Raw genomic sequence first — 22549 nt, forward strand, 5'->3', positions numbered from 1 at the left:
TCCCACCCTGTTGTTTCCAGGTCCCACTGTGCTGTCTCAAAGGGTAAGGGATCCTTCTTTTTTACAGCTGCCTAGTATTCCATGGTGTAAATGTCCAAGAAGATGCATGATATGATTTCAGTTTTCTTGCACTTGTGGAGACTTGTTTTGTGTCCTAACATGCAGTCTGTTTTTGAGAATATCCTATGTTTCCTTGAGGAGAATGTATATTCTGCAGCTTTGGGATGAAATGTTCTGTAAATGTCAATTAAATCCATCTGATCTAGTGTGTCATTTAGAGTTACTGTTTCCTCATTGATTTTTTTTGTTTGGAAGATCTATCCAGTAAAGTCAGTGAGGTGTTAAAGTCCCCTACTATGACTATTGCTGTCAATCTCTCCTTTAAAGTCCTCCAGAAGTGTGATGTGGGGTTTTTTTATTGGAACATTTAATCCATTTATTTTTAAGGTTATTATTGATAGGTACTTGTCTATTGCCATTTTATTTCTTTATGCCTATGTTTCTCATTCTCTTTATTTCTACTTCTTACTACAGCAGTCCCTTTAACATTTCTTGCAGTGCTGGTTTGGTGGTGATAAAGTCTTTTAGCCTTTTTTTTGTCTGGGAAACTCTGTATTTCACTATCTATTTGAATGATAGCCTTGCTGGATAGAGTAGTCTTGGTTTCAGATCCTTGTTTTGCATTACCTTGAATACTTCATGCCATTCCCTTCTGGACTGTAGAGTTTCTGATGAGAAATCAGCTGACAACCTATGGGAGCTCCTTTGAGAAATCAGCTGACAACCTATGGGAGCTCCTTTGTGAGTAACAGGTTGCTTTTCTCTTGCTGCCTTTAAGATTCTCTCTTTGTCTTGAATTTTTGGCATTTTAATTATGATGTGCCTTGGTGTGGGCCTCTTTGGATTCTTCTTGCTTAGGACTCTCTGTGCCTGCTGAACTTGTGTGACTTTCCTTGACCATGTTAGGGAAGTTTTCTGCCATCATTTCTTCAAGCAGGTTCTCTAACCTTTGCTTACTTTCTACATATTCTGGCATTCCTATGATGTGAATATTGTTGTATTTCATGTTGTCCCACAGCTACCTTAAATGGTCCTCCTTTTTTAAATTGTTTTTACTTTTTGGTTCTCTGATGGAGTTATTTTTTCTACTCTCTCTTCTAATTCACTGATCAGATCCTCAGCTTCCTCTAATCTGCTATTTATTCCTTCCAATGCCTTTTTCATTTCTACTATGTCATTCTTAATTTCCTTCATAGTTTCCATTTCTTTTCTCATGCTGTTGAGCATCCTTATTCTGAACTCTGTATCTGATAGATTGCTTATCTCCATTTTATTTAGCTCTTCTTCTGGAGAGTTCTTTTGTTCTTTCACTTGAGGCTTGTTTTTTGTCTCCCCATTTTGACTGCCTGTTTGGATTTGTTTCTATATATTGGGTAGATCTGCTAGGACTCCCAGTCTTTTGGATGGTCTCTGGTGCAGGCCAATGTCAGATGCTGTTTGTGACTGGCCTTGAGAACTGATTGAAGCTCCCAGCACTCCTCACTGGGGCTGACTCTGTTTGGAAAGGACCAAGATTTGCACCAAGGTCTGTTTTTCCAAGCCCTGGGTCCAGAAGCAAATCAGGCAAAGACTCAAAGCACCCAGAGGCTGTTTGTTATTCAGTTTCTTAATGAGCCTCAGGTTGTAGAAACTCCACAGGATGGGGTGAGAGGTTTTCAGTGGGTGAGGCAATTTCTTCCTCGACCAGGCAAAAGCTGCTTGAATGGTAAATGTCTGCCTAAGGAAGATATCCTCTGCAGTATGGAGGAATGACTCAGCACAGGAATCCAGATAGCTGCCCTCTGAGCTCTGTTCCCCAAGCCAGCATCCCTGAATTCTCCTCACACACTGTAGTCCACTATGCCCTCCCTCTGCCAGAGCCCAAAGTGAGTGGCTGCACATGAAATTTTGTGCATTGGCCCTTTAAGAGGGTGCCTGCATTTTCAGCCATCTCTCCCTGGCATACAGAAACCCTGCAGCTTTTCACAGCCAGGTGTTATGTGGATACCTTCCTCAGTTCTGGTGCTCTGGGCTAGGAAGCCCAGCTTGGGGTTTAGGCTCTACAGTTCTCAGTGGGAAACCCCCGTAGCTGAGATATTCCTCCAGAACTTCAGCTGATGCCTGTGGGAGCCCACTGGCTGGTCTATTTCTATTCAAATTGTATGGTTTACCTTACTTAATGGAAATCAATCTTATATCAAACTGTTTATGAGAGCCTATAAAAGTATATAATAAAATAAAAAAGATAATTCACTGAATGTGAAGAGGGGCAAACAAGAATAGAGAAATAAAATAAACCCAGTAGTTGAGTTATTTTTCAGAAATTTATATCTGAAAATTTTCACAGTTGCCAAATGTGGTTTACAAATTTTCTTTTGAGCACCCTAGTGACCACAGTAATGAGGGAAACAAAAAATCAGTTAAAAATCCACACTGTCCATAAATAAAAATATAATTGTTTACTTATTATTTGGTGGGTGACTGCTGTACTAACTGAAGATAGTTCATCAGAAGAGGTGTTTGTATTATGCAACAAACATGTAACCACTAAATATAACAATAGAGCAGTGGTTCTCAACCAGCAGCAATTATATCTGCAAGTTGGGAACTTTTTGTAATGTCTAGAGACATTTGTGGTTGTCATGACTGAAGGAGGAGAGGAAGGGGTTACTGGCATCTAGTGGATGCTGCTAAACCACCTACAACAAATAGAAGAGTCCTTGACAAGGAATTATCCAACCCAAAACATCAGTAATGATTAAGTAACCCTGAAACAGGGCCTTTCTTCTCAAAATGTGATCCATGGACCAGCAACATAGACATCGCCTGGGTACCTGTTAGAAATTCAGATTCTAAGGCCTATCCTAGACCTACTGAAACAGCATCTATAGTTTAATAAGGTCCCTCAAGTGATTCATATGCACATTAAAGTTTGAGAAGCATGACTACTATAGAAATAAGACATTCCAGCAGGTCCCAATAGTAAAGAAAAGAATTTTCTTCCTTACAATGAATTTGTGATTTAATTAACTGGCTTTGTTTAATCATCACCTCTCAATTGAGATGAGTGTTTCTCTCAAGGACACTCAGACACCACCATCAGTCATCTGGACTGTTCACAGCACCCAATTTGTGGTTCCCATTGTCCTTTGGTTCTTCTCAGAGGATATAGGTTTTACAAAAGGATAAATTGGCTTGGAAGACAGGAAACTGTACTCGTTGGTATATGTTTGAATTTTTAGTGTGTGACCTGAGATTTTATGTACATCATATTTAGTTTCTCAAGAAAGGGAGTTTTTAAAAGCTTTAAAATACCTACAAATATCAAGTATGTTTCAATCATGCCTAGCCATGTTGTGTAAATGAATTAGAAACATATGGATTACATTTCCCTTAAAATATACAGAGAATTAAAATTAAGCAAAAAAAATGTAAGCTTTCCTAAACTCAAAACATCAAAAGGCAGTTTGAGACAAGAATCTATATGTGAACTCACCTATCATTGATATTTTAAGATTAATTCAATTTACCCTTAATCCTCCTAAAAGGAACTGAATTTATTGTATTTTGGACCATTTTTACTGAATCTATATGATTTTTTTCTAAGTTCTTTTAAAAAGAACCTTACAAATATATAAGTAACAGCTATCCTTTCCAGTAAATGTAGACAATTAAGACTGTTCCTACATCTTTATCATATCTTCCTACTCAATTTATTTTATAATCATACCAGCTCAAGTACAGTTATACCCTAGGGGTTTTGTTCACTTGTTTTTAACAAAGGCTTTGATTTCTTATAAACAATTGAACCTACAGTAGAAGAATCAAGACAAACATAGACATCCTTAGTATTCTTACAACATTGATATTGTATTATCTGGCAGTAATTACAATGTCAAATATACATTAAACACTGAAGATATTTGTTAATGTTTCCAGAAATTTTGTCATGTTAAATATTGCATTCCCTGGACTATTGTATATTTTTAATTTATGTGCAACAGCAAGAAGAATATTTTGTCTTCTTAAAGTAATTCAGTAACTATATAAAATTAAGGGTTTATTTGAGAATTTGAAAGTACTAAAATATGAGGAGATTTCCAAGAAAAAGATTAAACAATAGTGTATTGCTATCCTTGGTTTGTTAGTGTTTTCTGTAAGTACCTTTCATGTAAATTATATTGCCCTAATGGGGAAGGTAACCGATCTAAATTCAAATTAGAAACTGGTTTTTCAAACACTTGGAGTTTAAGAAATTCCCCAATGCTTTTCATCAAATAATGCTATTGTTAACTTTTGAACTCATGCACATTTTAAGGAAATGTAATTAAGGTGTTTCAAATTCACTTTCACTTTATCCATCAAGACATGGTTTGCCAAAATCTGATCCCTCCGAGGTGTTTTACTGATAATAGAAATCTCATCAAGAAATGACCTTTGCTGGCATTAAGAAGATGCCTGCATCAGATTGCTGTAATGATGACCCTAATGACTTTTGAAGAAAACAAAAATCTTTTTCTGGTTTTGGTCATTCCTTTCCTTCCATCTCAGATACTGTTAAAAACAAAACAAAACCTAACTTGACATGGAATAAGCTGGTTGTGGGCAAGGTTTGTACAGGGAGATGTAGATAGACTGCTCTACTCAATCATGTTAGGTAAGGTTGGGCTTGGAACTACCCATAATAAAGTAATGGTGGGGATTAGGGACCATAGAGAGTCTGAGAATTCCCCTTCTCTTTTCTAATCCAAAGTCTACACTTTCTTGGGCAGGAGCTGTAAATAATTTCTATTAGCAGTGCATCCCTTTGTATTCTCACCCTTTCTCCCTTTCCTCCAGACAGAAGGGGCTGAAGTTCTCCAGGCAGATGAGGGTCGGGAGACACAAAAACTTGAAGAGAGAGTGGGGGGGTATGGTGTCCCCAGTGAATGCACCAGTATCGTAACAGCAATCATAGTTAAAAGCTGCTTTTGTACCTGCTCACCCAACACAGGGCCCATTGTCTGACACCAGCCCAGGAGGAAGAGCAGAGTAGACTAACATTTTTAAAATTTAATATCTAAAGAGTTGTCAGATTTCCCTCTGTGAGTAACATTTATGTCACTGCTATATTGGACACAACTTATTGAATCTGGATCACTACCTTTCTTTAAAAGGATATTCTTTTGCCATACCTTAGTAAAATATATTTCTTTCCTTCCTGTGGCATTCACTTTGACACCAAGATTAAATGTAATGTTTCCAAAAATGTTAACATTTTTCAAACAAGTTTGAAAAATATTTCCATCAAGTCTTGTAATATTAATTATTGTTATTAGCTTGCATTCTGATCACAGGTTGGCAAACTTTTTCTGTAAAAGGCCAGATTGTAAAAATTTTGGACAGAGACAGGCCATGTGGTCTCTGTTACAACTGCTTAACTCAGTTACTGTAGTATAAAAGCATCAATAGATAATACATAAGTGGATGTGCAGGACTGTGTTCTAATAAAACTTTATTAACACAAGCAGTGGGTCGGACTTGGCCCAGAGCCATAGTTTATCAAGCCCTGTTCTAGACAATCAGTTTTTATTGACTGCCACATTCACCCACAGTTTTATGTTGTGGATGGTGTTTAAGGATTTCTGACACGCCTCCTAACACACACACACACACACACACGAGACTTTCAGTAAACATAGCTGCTTGAACACGTTTACCGCCACTACCATTAAAATTCCACTTAAATGATAATAAAAGAATTAAAAAGGCATAAGCTTAGGAGAATGGAGGAGAAGACAGCAGGCAAAGGATGTCAGCAAAATGTCTGACAAAGTAAAGAGATGCAAATTTGGCGGTACCCAGTGTCTATAATAACACTCGTGGTCCAAGAGAGGTGCCACGTGAGAATTTTGTATAATTCTACTAATATCTAGTGACCTAGTGTTGAAGGGGCACAAACTGCTTCTCAGGGAAGCTGGGTCCTAACCTGATGCAGTCGCTGGCTGAGCTTATTTGTGAAACTCCAGTGAGGGGGTGAGGGTGGGGGTGGGGGGTGGCTCCAACTGTAAACATTTGGTATTCAGTGAGCTCATGGAATGAGAATAATCCAAGAAGAACAATTTTACATCAGTGCTTTCCTGATATGAGCTACCCTGAAGCCCTTTCCCTCCAACTTTCTCTCTGAGGCCCAAGGGAATGCTTGCTCGTACTGGCAGTGGCACTCTTAGGACCCACTGACAAGATCCCATCATGCAAGGAAGGAAGGGGCACAACATCAGAAGATAAGAAATGGCAGAAAGAAGGCTTCTGGGATGCTGATTTGCATGTCTGGGTCCCTGTCCACAGAATAAAGTGGCAGGCAGGAGGAGGCTGGTCGCTATGGTGCCTAGTGGACTATTCGGGTGTCTCGCTCCACAGCCCCGTGTGAGCCCCACAGACAAAGGCAGTGTGTTAGGAAGTGGTGTGCTCTGTTGTGACAGATGCACAACTTCAAGGGCCACTGGGGTCATATAGAGCAGGCTTCACTAGCTCTGAGCCAATAACTTCCATCGCTTTTTCCCAACAAAGTATTTGAAAAATTGATGAGAAAAAAAATATGCAAAGTTGCCTGAATGTTTTTGAGACAGACACTTTGTGTGCTTTGTTCACTCTTTTGTCCCAAAGCAGACACTAGTTATAGTCAGGTCCCGTTTGCTCTACTCAGAGGAAAAAACATTAGACTACTTGAGGTGTTACCACCACCCTCACATCTCTCTCATTCCTTTGATTCGACCTCCTGTCCTCATAATAAATCTTCCTATCTTCCTCCTCTCTTTGATGTTCTGTCTCCTGTCCTCAGTTCATTGCATTTGCATTTTCTTATCCCATGTACATTCCTTTCAGTCTTTTGTTTGGTCTACTCTCTTTGAGAATGTCAAAGAACACCCCCCCTCCCTAATATGCCATACTCACAGACGATGGGCTTTTCAACAGCAGCTCCTTGGAGAGCATCTCATTGAGCATAGAGCATCGTAACATCACTGAAGGTGATTGGAGGAAGGGGCCAGTTACTGATTTTCAGTTTTGACAGAAGGTAAAATTAAAATCAAACCAAATTCAGTAGCTCCTCCTCCCCACGTGAATCGGGAAAGGCATAAAAATGCAAGGAACAGTGCGCCTACCCTGGGTGTGGGGCATTGTCCCTGCCATCATTTCCCACTAGATGTTGTCTGCTCGTGCTGGCATCTGGTCTCCAGCCTACTGGGTTTTACATTAATGTGGTTTCCTAAGGCACCTGTGTGCCCAGGACCATCTGTGAGGACATCTGCAGACAACCTGCAGTTCTTTACCTTGGATTTATGCTAAGTGCTAGTAGTATTTGGAGAAGGGCCAGAGAGAGGTAAGTAATGGGCATTGGCCATGTTGGACCCGCAGGTAGAGCTTCAGTTATCTCACTAGAGCAAGGTACATGGGAGGAGTTATAATCTTTAAAAGGAAATAAAATTAACCTTACCACCTTTTGTTACACTCTTTATTACCATTTTATTCTCACAGCACAGAATAGTCACACCATTTCCTATAAATTCGCTGGTCTGATGTCAGTTGCTTTGTGTGAATGTGCTCTCTCGAAGCTGGGGAACCCTTTGTAAGTCATCCTTTCTATGGATGTTTGGGAAGTAGACTACCCGGGCTGCCAGAAATTGTTTTCAAAGTTCTCTTCCAAGAGTTGCCAATGGATCTTAGAAGTCATCCAGGCCAACTTGGCTTTGAAGTTATCTATCCAGGTTTATATAAATTTTAAAAGAAAAGAAAAGAAAAAAAAGCTACCAGGTCTGGCGAGGTCTTTGAGGAATGGGTATACCAACCCCATTTTCCAGGTTTTTTCTCCGCCCTTAGGCCCAGACCTGGACCACTTTATCTTCACCCCTCGCCTCGCTCACTCCTGCTTGTCATTGATGTCTCAGCACAAAAGTTGCTTCCTCCAAGCAGCCCTCTGTGACCCCCTCCCTTGTCCAAATTAGCTGTTCCCATATTGTTCAGAGAGGGGGCCTTTTTTCCTGTTTTTTTCCTTCATAGCACTCATCATATTTGTATTTTTCGGTATTATTCTTTATTGTTTGTCTCCCTACTAGACAAAATAGGTAGCACATCTTTTATGTACTACTGCATTGCCAATGTCTACACTGCAGGAACTCAGTAAATGCATGTTGAATGAGTGAACTTTTGAAAATTCCTATGAATTTGTGTCTATATTACATTAAACCCCTTTTAATAATTATTTCTTCTAATGCTTAGAAAAACCAAATCTTTAAAAGGAACTCAGTCAGCCCTTCATATGTTTGGATATTTGGGGATTTTATTTTTTCATCTTCTATTCTGATTACCTTCTTCCCAGCTAATCCTGGTCATTTGTGTTTGGATGTGGTTTATGCCTCTAGTTTCAGGCTCCAGTAATTCCTCACATGAACTTGCTCTTTCCAAATAGGTCAATGTATTATTTTTAAGAATAGCTTACTTTACTGAGACTCTTTATGGTACTTAATAAATATTTATTGCAAAAAAAAAATAACCGAATCAATTATTTTATTTAATCCTGATGAAAAACCAGCAGTCTGGCTATTATTGTCCTCATTTTATGGAGGAGAAAAGTTTAGAAAGTCAAATAGCCTGTCCGAGGTAACATGACCAATAGATGGCAGGGTCAAGACTTGACCTTGAATTTGTGGTCTTGTCGCTGTCTGTCTATCTCATGCTGCCTTTCTGGATGTGCCATTTTCATCCCCACATCCATGCTTTGGCCATGCTGTTGCTCCTCTAGGTGTCCTCTGCTCCATTTATATAGACCTGCCATTCATGTCCAGATCCCGTCTTACTTCCTCTGTCCTCAGTGGTTCCAGTTACTACTAATCTTGCACTTTACCTTGGATTGCCATTTTTTATATTCATGTATTACTAGTATCTCTTTTTAAATTATAATACTCTCATGAGTCTTTTTAGAGTTTCAATACCCAGCCTAATGCTCCATACGTGATAAATCTCCAAAGTATTTATTAATAAGATTGTTATGTTAGACATTTCCCTGGCGCAGGATAACAAATAAAATCAACCTTCTTCAGGCTTAACAGATATCCATATTGTTACAACTGCATCCATGAAAAATAACCTGTAACGTCTTTCAGAATTTATGCTGTAAGAGTACGGTTCATGTGAAAATACCTTCCTCAGAGGCTTTCGACCATACTTGTAGGCTGTAGTATTGAGTTTCCCTTAAGACTAGAAGTATGTTCTAAAATTAGCTTCCAAATCCCAGGTATATCCTCAGAACTGCCTGCACAAAATTAGTTGCTTTCTACTCAGTGAAACCTCATTTAGCAGTAGTGAATGAAACAAGATGTTCACTAGTTTTTCGATGTCAGACACATGATTATGAAATCAGCTTAGAACAGATCCCTAGTGGACATCCTAGGAAAGCCGGGCTTGGTTAGGAGATGCTAAAGGCCACCTCTTGCAAGAGCTGCAATGAGTTTGAGGCAGTTGATATATACTGTGTGGAAGCACCATGCCTTTTGCACCAACCTATCAGACATAATCAAACCTCTTGGTAAATACATATCACTCTCCTTAGAGTTCTCTCTTGAGGCTGGTGGCTGGTGGCTAGGCCAGAAGGTCTTAGTTCAACTGACAACTGGAAAGAGCAATGAGAGATGATTCTCATATAGATAATTTAGGCCTATTCTTCTTTCCTCAGAAGGAAGAAATGTAAAAAGACCCATTTTAATAGGGTTTAATAATAAAATTTCCTAAAATTTTCTTTGCCCTCAATCTGGTTGCTGTTATACATTTTGCAGAGTTGTCAAGTAATTGGTAGCACATGGAATGGTACCTGCAGGGGATCATGGCTTGCCTGCCTTGTTTGCCTCTGCACGGCTTTTGATAAATCTCTGCTTGGTGGAGCCAAATGTTTATTTATAACACATGGGCTTCCACTGACTCAGTGTGACCACAAAGTGACTCTGTATCATTTCCAGAAATCAACTACATTAGCATCATGCAAATATATATATATATATATATATATATATATATATATATATATATATATTTATGTATATGCATGCATACATATGTATGTATTTGATTTCAAATTCATATAAATTCCAAAATTACTTTTGCATCTGAAAATTGTTCTAGCCTCTATAAAAATATCCCAGACTTATTTCTAATCATATTGATGTTGACTATTTTGTGTTCTTACTGTTTAGACATGTAACTTGGATTTGGAAACAACCAAGAGTGCATGGTAAGAAAAAGTTGACTTCTTCCAAATGAACTTACCTCAGAGGATTTGTGATTGGATAAGTCCTCAGGTTCCTCTTTCTAGAGCTGAGTCAGATAAATCATTGCTGTTGGAGAGTGAATTCCTTCTAGTGGTAACCTAAAATTCACCGAAGAAGTAATAAAAGTATCAATATAGCCATATAAAATAAGTTCAATTTTAAATTAGTTTCACAATTTATATTTTTATTTAGGGGGGAAGATTAGCTAAATTTCTGGAAATATTAGAAATAACATGGGAATTAACACAAAAATATGAAAAATGTTAGTATCATAACCCTTTTCTAGAATTATAAGAAGTCAGTCACCCAATCAGAAATGGTCCTGATTTGAGCACTGTTAGAAAGGTTTGCTACTCACCTGTCTGTGCAATCAGGGGACCAGGGAAGTGACTACAGATATCACTATTCAGGCACATCTCCTTCACAATTAATATGATGGCTTTATTTTTAAATGTGGACATTATAAGGACAAGGAAATAATTGTTTATGGCCATTTCTCAACAAGTGAAACATAGAATTACCTTATAACCCAGTAATTCCAGTCCCAGGTGTATACCAAAAGAATTGAAAACAGTGTTCAAACAATAACATGTCATAAATGTTCATAGTAGCTCTACTTATAATAACTTAAAGCTGAAAACAACCCAAATGTCCATCAATGAATGAATAAATACACATGATTAAGGCAATCACTTGTAAAATAACTTTATTTCATTTTTCTGATGATTCAAAACAAAAGCATGTGCATGCTTGTTTGCAAACTGATTGAAGTTTCTGCCATGAATGGGAAAACAAGCACGGTACTTTTACTCTGGGTGGGGATGTTGCACACATGTGCACGTGATAGGGCCAGTGGCCAACCAGATGCTGAGAAGGGACCATGTATTTCTCAACCAGTAATGTCATAAGTAGTACTTATGAGAAATTTAGTAGTTTTTCCTTAAGCACAAATAAGTTCAACAACTCACATTTCTGGGAACCTACTACAGAACCAAGCCCTCAAAATATCAAGATGATTAAAGTGATGTCTACTCTTGAAGACTTGTTTGATATGTTTTCAAACAGCCACTTCAGAAAATTGTCTTCGCTTTCGAGAATCTAAATTTTTTTACCTCTGAATATCTTTTCTTCTGTTTCCTAAATCAAAGTTAATGAGATAATTGTTATTCTGTTTAAAACTTCTGAACTTTAATTTGGGAGTGATGGTACAGTTTTTGTCTAAGACAAAAGTATATTTTACAAATCATATGAAATTAAAGCTTGGTTAAGTGGTTCACACTGGCTTGTAAGGACTTCCTCCATTTTTCAGGCAAAATCAAAGGTATTTCACTCCTATTATGTTTTAAAAGTAAAATATTTTAAATGGGGGAAAAAGCATTTAGAGTGATAAGCCTGTTCTACATTTTTTCCCCAAATTGTAATTTATAGATGACTTCAAAAACATGTTTTATTTTATCTACTTTGAAAAAGATCTCATTAGACAAATTACCAGTTTCTTTTCCTCCTACATTTTTTCTATCTAATTTAGGATATTTATACAGTTAAATGACAGTATTATTTATTCATTCTGGGTCAGTATTTTGAATTCCATGTCTTTGAAATACATCAAAGAAGAATTAAATGGGAGATGGAAGAAATGGCTTCAGTGGTTCCTGTCTGTCTAGTGTCAAGGAGGAGATCTAACAGACCCTGTTGCCATCTGTCCTGTTTTGAGTGCTCAGAGCAGATCCTGAGAGCCCTGGGCAAACATCCAACCCTGCTTGGAGCAGTCATCAGATACATTTCTTTGGGTGCCTCTAGACCCCATCACCAAATCATAGAATTTCAGAGCTAAAAAGGACATTCTAGTTAGTACGGCAGTTCCTCAAAAAATTAAACATAAAAAATTTGATCTGGCAACCCAACTTCTGAGAATGTGCCCCAAAGAATTGAAATCAGAAACTAAAAGAGATATTTGCACCCCCATGTTCATAGCAGCATTACTCACACTAGCCAAAGATAGAAACAACCCAAATGTCCATGAACAGATGAATGGGTAGACAAAGTGTGGTACATACATACAATGGAAAATTATTCAGCCTTAAAGAGGAAAAAAATTCTGATATATCCTACAACATAGATGAAACTTGAAGATGCTGTGCTGAGTGAAATAAGCCAGACACAAAAGGATAAATATTGTATGATTCCACTTCTCTGAGTGACTTAAAGTGTTCAAATTCATCAACAGAAAATAGATTGGTGGTTGCCAGGAGCTAAGAGAAGAGGGGATCAGAAAGTTATAGTTTAATGGGTACAGAGTTTCAGCTGGGGAAGATGAAAAATTTCTGGAGATGAATGGTGGTGATGTTTGTACAACAATATAAATATATTTAATACCACTAAACTGTGTACCTAACAATGGTTAAAACGGTAAATTTCATGTTATATTTAGTTTACCCCAATAAAAAATATCCTTACCCTCATGGAGCTTATAATCTAGAGAGAGAAAGATAATAAACAAAACAAAAAAAGTAAAAATTTAAAAAGTACATTCTAGATCAGTTTTTAGCCTTCCTCATTTTACAGATAAAAAGCAAGAGGACAGAGAGAAAAGATAACAATAGTCTACCGTTAAGGCTCTGGTTGTCTGACTAATGGGCCAAGGATTTTTCCACTGAACCAAACTTCCTTTCGAGATACTTCTATTACCTTTATTTTCTGATCCATTCGAAGGAGAATGAGCTCTGGAGCCTGGACTCAAATGCCAACTCATTTCCTTCCTGGAAGTTTGACCTTGAGATGTCCTTCTCCATAAAACAGGGATAACAAGACCAGCTTCATAAGGGTTCAACGTAATTTATTACACCTACACCTTGGTACAAAGTATGGAGTCAATGAAAATTAGCTCCCTTCCAGCTAAGTCCCTCCAGTGCCTTCTCTGAATTTGTTGCTTACTTATATGTTCAATGTGCGAATACCTTCCATCTAGCAATTTTAGCAAAATATTCCTGTGCTTAAATTCTATACATCATTCTAGAAATACAGTTTGGATGTGGAGAAGGATGGCTCAGTTGAAAAGCCTGGGAAACAAGCCAGACACTTTTAGTTGACCCTTATTTAGCTGGAAAACTTTCACAGTGTAAGTTTGGTAAATAATTCAAAACAAGAGCTAGCATTCCTTTTTCCAAAAAATAAAGCCAGCTCTTTGATATTTCTACTAGCTATAATAAAATCAAAGCCATATTCTATTTTTATTCTTAAAAGGCACTTATCGCTAAATAAAAAGTATATGAAAGCATAAATTATACTTAACTGACCACCCTGTGAGATGAGTCATGTGTCTAGTCTCCCAAGAAGAATGGTGTGTTTCTCAGACCCAATAGAGATAAGTAGGAAAATAGACACACTTATCAAGTGATAGCCGAGCATCACAGGCCATTAAAGTGAACACCACAGCCCTCCCTTTACCTAATTCCACAGCTTTCTTCACCTCTAAGGCACTCTAAGCCTACTCATTTTGATTATTTCCTCTGAGTCAGAACCCTCTCCTACTTTCTTCTACCATATTTAAGGATAAAAGAGCTTCTCTTTATAGATTTGTCATGGCTCTAGACTTTGAAAAGATTTGTCCTAACATATAATAACTTATAAAAATTAATGCCTTAGGTTATATTTCTAGGGCTGGACGACTTGTGTGGTCTTGTTAAAGACAGACAACTTGTTTTGGATGTCCAGCTCAGGTTCAAGTCCTTTAGGCAATGTGACTGTGAAGGAGGTGGTATCACTTTGTGAACAAAAAATAGGTCTTGCATTTTGATGAACTTGAGTCCAAATCTTGGTTCTGCATCTTACTTGATGAAGTCACTTAACTCTTTGACCCTTAAACCTCTTAAGTGAAAATAGAGATAATAATAGATAACTTTGAGGATGAAATGATAATTATATAAAACAACTAACAGAGTGATTGGTATAAAAGTTAACACCAATATTTGTTATTCTGCATATCAACTTGCTCTAATATTTTAAGTAATTCACACACACATGTATAAACTAAAATCTTATTTTTTTACTTATGGTTTTGCTTGATTTAGAATTTCCACTAGACTTTTACAATATTATTGTAAAATTATAACTCCTTTCTGCAACTTCATGATTTCATTTAAGACTATTTCTAATTTTAGAATGTTTTCCAAAATGTTAATTGGTATACTTTCCACATTTCTAATGTTTTGAGGGAGGTTATTTTTTAGCATTTTACAACCATGAAACAAATACAGAAGTATTTTTTTTAACCAAGATCATAACATAGCTGGCATCTGTAATACAGCTAACATACAAGTGTCCAAACTAAGGGATAATACTCATATTAATAAGTAGCTCTATCTCTCATGCTAGATATGACCATGTGGAGTGTGTAGTTAAAAGTGAGATAAAAATTCAAAATCAAAATTAATATTATGTTATTATACTTCTCATTTTCATGAGAATATCCTACTGTTTTTATATTTGTTGCTCCAGAAGAAAATAGAAAGATTGTAATAAAATATTATTATGTTTTTAAGGAAGCTTCTCTATGCCAAGCACTATGGTAGATGCTAAATACACAAAATTTTTTAAGAAAGAGAGGAGAGAGGAAGGGAGAGAGAGAGAGAGGAGAAGGAGCTGGAGAGGGAAGGTAGGAGGGAGTGAAAGAGAGAGAGATTCTGCCTTCTGTAGTGTGCAACAGATAAAAATACTAACAGAATGGGAGCCAGGCCTCAATGTTGATGTGGGAGTTACAGATAAGCAAGGCTAAAACTATCCACGTGGTAAAGAATTAGAATTGAAGGCATCAGTATGAACTTATGTTTAACTTAATATAGATAAAGACAGTTACATATAGAAAAACTTTTCATATGTGTACATACAAGTATTAGTGTACACACATGATTACCTTGCTCTATTAGCTGAGAGGACCATGGAGTAATGACACCTCAGCGGCAACAAGCACACCTGGCCCCCAGATCTTGGTTTCTGTTACCATTCTCCAATAAAAGGAACCAAAACTCCTTGGAGAAACAGCTTATTCTAAAACAGGAGCAGGAAACATATACGATTAGCCAGGAACATCTTTTAGTTCCAAAAAGTAAATAAGTGTTAAAATAAATAAATAAGTAAAGACCACATGCACAATGATGGGGGCACATCACATGGACACAGGAGCCAACTGAAAGAACTCCTAACGGCCAAAGCTGGAACAATCAGAGCAAAAAAGAAAGAAAGAAAATAGTATTGAATTTTGAAATAAACATCTATAAGTGCATACTGATAGAATAATTGACTAAATAATTTGAATAAAGTAACTAGAGGAGGAAGAGACAAATCTATGCAGAAGAATTTCACATAATTCATGTAGCTACTCTGCCCTCCAGGAGGGAAGCAAACTGCCCGCTCCTGGGATGTGGCTGCACATAGCGACTTCCTTTCAGAGGGTACAGTGTGGGAAGCGGGGGGAAACGTGGTGAACACTACCTCAGCCAGGTGGCCAGGGTCAACATCAGCAGTCATAAGTCATGTTGATCAAATGTACTCTTGGTATGATATGATAAAAATGGCACTTCACCTCTGTGGTTTTCCTTCCAAAACTTCATTATCTCACGGACTTAAGATAATTTTATATAGATGCTATTTCTGATGGTTCTCCCATTTGCTGTTCTCTCTCTTCACGTGAGTCTAGAAAAATAAACAACCTTTTGGGCATCAATTGTATGAGTAAACCATATCTTAATGACCCATATATACTAAATTTACTACCTGGAATTACCTTGAACATTTATGCCTTGTGTGATTTTTTTTCAAGGTGTTCCCTGCACTTTACATGCTTGTCTCCCTCATATTTTTTCTAAATTCATGATCATCTTTTACGGTTCACCTCAGTGAGAGCAAGCTTCTCATTTCCCTGAGTGGCCATGATAGTGTGTCCCTCCATTATCTCATGGGCAAAAACAATTTTTTATAAGTGTCGTTTCTAGATGTTTATAAACAGTGTTGTTTGCAGACATTTTTCCTATTATAGGGTCAATATCCTGGCCCCTCTTGCTCTCACACAGTGTCTGACATTCATTCATTTATTCAACCACTTATTGTGTGCTTGCCATTCAATACAGAAGGGAGAAAGTTATAGAGAAAAATTAACAACTAAATACTAAATACTGTGGGGAAAACTTTCCAAGCCAGGAAAGCTCTAAAGAAAAATGAGAAGAAAAATATTGATACAGGTCAGCTTTACTGAAAATATTAACAGAAACCGTCTATCACAGAACTGATTTATTTTTCCAGCCAGTGTATATGTTTCTAAGTTAAAGGTCTGTCCTCCACCACTTTGCCCATTTTATGTGACCTGGGACCCCTGTGGTTTGTATATAGAAAGTTGGTAGACTCAGGGTGAGTAAATAAATCTAAGCAATGTTCATTTTCAAAAGGAAACATGAAGGAGCAGTAAGAATTTAGTGAAGGAAATAGACAAAAACTTTTTTCATAGCAGAGGTCTAAAGTCCAACTTGCAACTGACATGCCACTGCATGGATTCTTAGGAAAGAACTTTCTTTGCTTTTGAAACTTTCTATTAAAACAAACCTTGCTGCTATCTCAGTGTCTACATACATTAGATTTATTCCAAATACCGTTTTTGTGTTGCTCTTATGATATACTTGGTATCTGATTTCCCTAGTATAGATTAATTTAAATAACAGTTTTCAGAGCATCAGTACCAAAATATATTTTTCATTACCCTTGTCAAACAATTTCTGATGGGGCTATTTTAAGCTGATATTGTGCTCCATTCTCTTCTGAGGTCTTTCTTTCCCAGAGCCAGGCCTCCTGGCCTTTCCCACTGAACCCTCAAGCTCTGTTTACATGTCATGATCCATTCACCCCCAGAATGCAGGAATAACTTCTGACTTTAAACAAGGATATAGGATGCTCAACCCAACATTTTTTTTAGTTCCCCCAAACAATTAGCTTTATGAAAACTAGTTCTTTCTTTCATACCACTGTTTCAGAAGCACAGAAAGCTGTTAATATTAAGATTTCATTATCTATTTCTAAATTGCCTTGTGGCTTTATTGTTTTCTTTCCAATGCCTTCTCCTCTAATCTGTCCTGGCCGCTCTCCTGAATGCTTCCAAACGCTTCCTGAAAAGCCTGTTATGCCTCCCTGATGGTGCACAGGTAGGGACTGACTCTGCCACCTTATTAGAGTCCCCATCCACTTTTATTAAACTCTAATCCATTTCCATTTTTAATAGTAGGGCATACTGAATCTATTAATTTTCAAAATGTTTCATATAAAATGTAAGATTAATATTGAAACAGTATATACCCCATGAACTATTAATATGACTACAGATTTTAAGATCCCTAGTATGGTAGTGCCCAAAGCGTCCCAACATGGCATCAGCTCAGGCAAGTTCAAATCCTGGCTCTGCCACAGATTAGGCAGCCTTTGGCATTTTTTCTGGATCCCTTGCATCATTCATCTGTCCAGGTATTCTCTGTGGAGCATCTATCGTGTGTCACGTACCAAGGCTCAGTGGTGAACGAGGCAGCGGGAGCGTTTCACTAAGCTGACCCTCAAATGGGCTAAGTTTCCTCATCTTTAAAATAGAAACAGTGATGCCCATCTTGCAGGATGGTAAAGATTAAATGGCTCCTCCCACGTATGCCTTCTCACCCCTTCTGCTCTCCTGCACCACCGCTCCCTTGGCCCTACAGGGCGGTCGCATCAAGCTTCCCCGCTGAAGCTCCTCAAGGTGAAATGGCCTTTTCGAGGCTGCCTGTGTGGCCCCTGCACAACCAAGTGAACAGTGCCCCTGGTTCCTGACGCACCATCCACCATCCCCCAAAGGCCCAGGTTTCCCGCATCCACTGGCTTTTCCCTCCCAGGTGGTTATTTCAAGGTGCCCGATCAGAAGGAAAGGACACAGCATCTCCCTGTTTATGGGAGAAAGGTTTTCCTCTTCCAGGTAAGTTGCTGGGAGATTCCTCATGCATCGTTCATTAAAACCAGAGCAAGAAGGGTAAAATACAACTTTTCCTAAAGCATCTGCGTTTAAATCTGCACCCCATGAAGTGGACCCACTCACAGATACACAGCTGTTGGGACTTGTTAGCTGTCAGACTGAAAACTGAAGAATGTATTTCTGAAGGTGTGTGTGTGGTGAAGTATAAAGTGTAACCGAGAAGAATCGAATGTTCAGTGCTATGTGTATTTCTTTCTAGATTCTGTTAGAAGTTGTGTAGCGAAGTTGTTCTTCACCTGCTCCTTGAAGGGTCATTACTGCCTGTACAGTAAATCCAGTTTTATTCTCATCAGCCAAGAACCTCAGCCATGGATCCAGATCATGTTTCTATTTCAGCAGGTGTGTATAAGTTAAGTTCATTGTGGCTCCTTAACGAGTCATGGAGTATGAGTTTATAATCATTTTTACTGACTTTTTCTTTGACCAAAGTTGATATGTAGGTAACAGCAATTCATACACATTTCATCATTAATTTTAATAAGGATATTTTTGTATATGAGGATAATTTTCTTATAAAAAGCTCTAGATTACTAATCAGGAGGCCAACCCTATTAATATCTATTAATAAAAAATGAGAATAAAAGGAAAAATACTTTTTGTTAAACAAGAACAAAAACAGCTTATTGAGGGGAATAGCTTTTCTTATGTAGAGCTAGTCTTTATTATAGTCTATCTCCAATCAACTTGTGGGTCGACACATCCATTTTGACATTGTTAAAATACTGGAATGCTACTTTTTACACACACACACACACAAATATATATATATGTGAAATTACATACTGAGAAACTTTTAACAATAAAGAATTTTATGCAAATATTTTAGCATTGAAAGAGATTCTTATTTGGAAATATGTATCTTGAATGCATTACATTTTCATGTAAAATTTGAATATAGATTATAAAGTGTTCGTAATAGAAGATACCTTAGACGTCACTTTTACAGATAAGAAAAGTGAAGGCAGAGTTCAGATCACCTGACTCCTGATCCAGTGGACAATGAGTGGACGCAGGCAGGTGCAGGGAAAAAGGGGGGAAAAACGAAAATTCAAATGTTGTAAGATGCTTAAAAATTAGGCCAAGTGATAAGATAGTTTATTTGTTTCTATTAATAAAATACTTCTGTAAAAGCCCCTACAAAAGCCACCAACCAGATAGTTATATTTTTTATAAATAAAGACAGCTGAATACATCATGACGGTAAGGTGGAACTATAGTAATTAAGAGACAGCTTAGAAGTGCCTTAAAACTACCACGTTTTCCTCTAAGACTTAATAACATCTCACAGAGAACAACTCACATTTTTATGTGAATCGAGTTGTATTGGAATGCAAAATAAAACCAAACCAAAGAACCAGCCTCGACATTCCTTCCTTTCCATAGAAGAATGACCTTGCTTTACTTACTTTACTTATAGTTTTCAAATCGTTTTCATCAGTGACTTTGTATTTGGTTTGAGCTTTGTTCTTAACAGTCATTAGTTTTCTGAAAACTAACCAGGAAAACTTGCTTTTATTTTTGCCCTTTATCTTATTTTATTGACTTAGCCTGATTCTTTGTCTTCCCTGTTAAGCAAACTCGCCACAAAGCATGTTTCCACTGCTTTTCTTCGGTCACTGTACTGTGATGGTTCCTCTCTGTTTCCACAGCTTTCATATTGTGCAGTCCGCAGAAGCCCTGACTTCACAATAGCAATAAAATGTTGGACTGAAAATAAAATCTTTGACTCGATAATTACAAACCCAGCCTTGTATGCTGGACCAGACTCTTTCTCTTCTCTGAATTTAACACACTCGTGTAGCTCTCCATTCACTGATTCAGGTCTAAATGCTTCTATTTGGATTGATGATTAATTAAGTCAGGCTTCCCTTCTCTTTAAATTAAAAAATATATGCTGCACAAGTTTCTGATAATAAACAAGAAATCCCCAGATGTGTCCACATTATGGTTGAATAATCAATTTAACTGTTACAGGCTCTTAGCATTTTTTTCTCTAAATATGTTTTCATTGGTTTTTAGAGAGAGAGAAAGGGAGAGGGTGAGAGAGATAGAAACATTGATGAGGGAGAAACATCATCAATTGGCTGCCTTTTGCACACCCCCTACTGGGGGATCGAGCCCAAAACCTGGGCATGTGCCCCGACTGAGAATCCAACCAGGGGCCTCTTGGTTCATGGGTCAATGCTCAACCACTGCGGGCTTAGACTTTTTTAATCTGCGGGCCACTTAAAGTATAAAATTCTTCACCTTTCCACACTCAGTTCAAGAAACAGCTCATCTTGATGACAGTAATGATGTATTTCTGGGGAAAAACTTATTTATTTTTATTTACTAAATAGAAACTTTTTATACAAAAACTACCTAGAGAGTCTCATAAGTCAATGCTTGGATGTCATTGCCATGGAAAATAGGATTTTATAAGCCAATATCATTTTATCATACCTCAACATAAAATATAACACATATGGTGTTGTTTGTATATAAATAATATGTTATGCCCTTTGTTGATGTTCTGTATGTTTTTATAAAATTGTTTCCTTAACTTGAAAAGTTCACATTTATAGCTATAACGTCACAACATGTAAATGACTATTAAACACATAATTGATTAGTAAATATACAAACTTTTTAAATCTTCTTTGAAAATTTTATTTTCATTAGCTTGATTGACATATATAAATGCGATTTTCTTTACATTAATAATCCTATTATCTAAAACTTAGAATCTCTTAAAGCTCTGGGAGTATTCACCCATTATACACTTAAGGATTTTAAGTGTTTTGTTCCCCACACATCCACTCACACTGTTCATGTTTGAGTATGTGCAAAATGAACACTCAACTATTCAATTTCTAGTCTTCATGATCTACTCTGATTTTGTGCTTTAGATTTAATTTTATACATTAATTCTCAGAGCTTTGAAAAATAAATATAAATATGTATATTAACCATTTCCAATTAGGTAGCATGTTTGGAAAATGATGGAAGTAAATACTATGTTACAAGTTTAGGCATATTTATAGAGATCAGTATCAACTGCCTTAAAAATCCTATTCAATAATTTTAATTTTTCTATTTAAAAATTAAAAGCCTAAAATGCATCATATGTTCAATCTTCAAAATAGATTTCTTTGTTGTTTTATTTAAATTTAAACCATGTTAAAGTTCAAACTGAGCCCAAATAATTCATTGTAGTCAATCAAACAATCTTGTTGAGACAAGAAATAATGTTTTTCTCATTAACGCCCTTTCAGAGCCTGTTTCCTGAGCCCCTGTCCATCCAGAGTCGCTCTGTGCAGTTTCTCAGATCTCTATGGGAGAAGACCCAGGCAGAGGGTGCTCACAGCTTTGAAACAGCCATGATGGAGTCCACATTTCCGCAGCAGAAGGTAAATGCTTCTTTACCAGGATGTGTTATTTTAAACTGAGATTCAAGATTATCTTGGTTGAAACAGTTTGCCTTTTTCTCAACAGTTCAATTGTTTCCTTTTTTCCTTGACCTTCTTTTATTATTATTTTTAAAACACTTTTTAAGTAATATAGCGCCAAATTTCTTGTGGACTCGGTAGAATGATATCGGTAGACAGGGTCATTGCCTATTGTGACTTTGTTAAATTGACATTTGTGAAGTAGAGCACAGGGTGCCAGATGGTGAGCCCCATACAACAAAAGACCCAGGAGAAACTGAAATAGTAAGTGTATTACTCACAGGTCCTGGAGGAAGTACACGGCAGGCCTTGAGGGGCCACTTGGGGAAGCTAAGGGAAGGTGCGGAGAGAAGCAGGATTTGGGGCACATGCCTTTATTTGCATCAGTGGAGAAAGTGCTTTGGGGTTCCCAGGCTAAGGCTGGATTGTCCAATTCAAATCAAAAAGAATGGGGTTCGATTCCCAGTCAGGGCACATGCCAGAGTTGTGGGTGAATCCCCAGTAGGGGGCGTGCAGGAGGCAGCCGATCAATGACTCTCTCTCATCAGTGATGTTTCTGTCTCTCTCTCCCTCCCTCTTCCTCTCTCTGAAATCAATAAGAAACATATTAAAAAAAAAAAAAAAAAAAGCTTCTGCCTGGAGTGACACATCCCTTTTCAAAGTTCAAAGTTCAAAATTCATTGGCTGAAGCAAGTCACATGGCCGACTCTGACTTCCAGAGGCAGAGAAATGGAATCTTGTCATGT

General features: G+C 37.4%; 1 protein-coding gene across 1 annotated transcript in view; it reads left to right on the top strand.

Moving 5' to 3' along the window:
• VEPH1 (ventricular zone expressed PH domain containing 1) overlaps positions 1–22549 on the top strand; it is a 158100-nt gene that overhangs the window by 100005 nt on the left and 35546 nt on the right. Inside the window, exons 9-10 of the mRNA XM_087817922.1 lie at positions 18575–18714; positions 21630–21764. Coding sequence (XP_087674048.1) covers positions 18575–18714; positions 21630–21764 — 275 coding nt within the window. The remainder of the gene's footprint in view (positions 1–18574; positions 18715–21629; positions 21765–22549) is intronic.

Source organism: Miniopterus natalensis, chromosome 6 (genome assembly GCF_054644295.1).
Source record: "Miniopterus natalensis isolate mMinNat1 chromosome 6, mMinNat1.hap1, whole genome shotgun sequence".
Classification (NCBI taxonomy): domain Eukaryota; kingdom Metazoa; phylum Chordata; class Mammalia; order Chiroptera; family Miniopteridae; genus Miniopterus; species Miniopterus natalensis.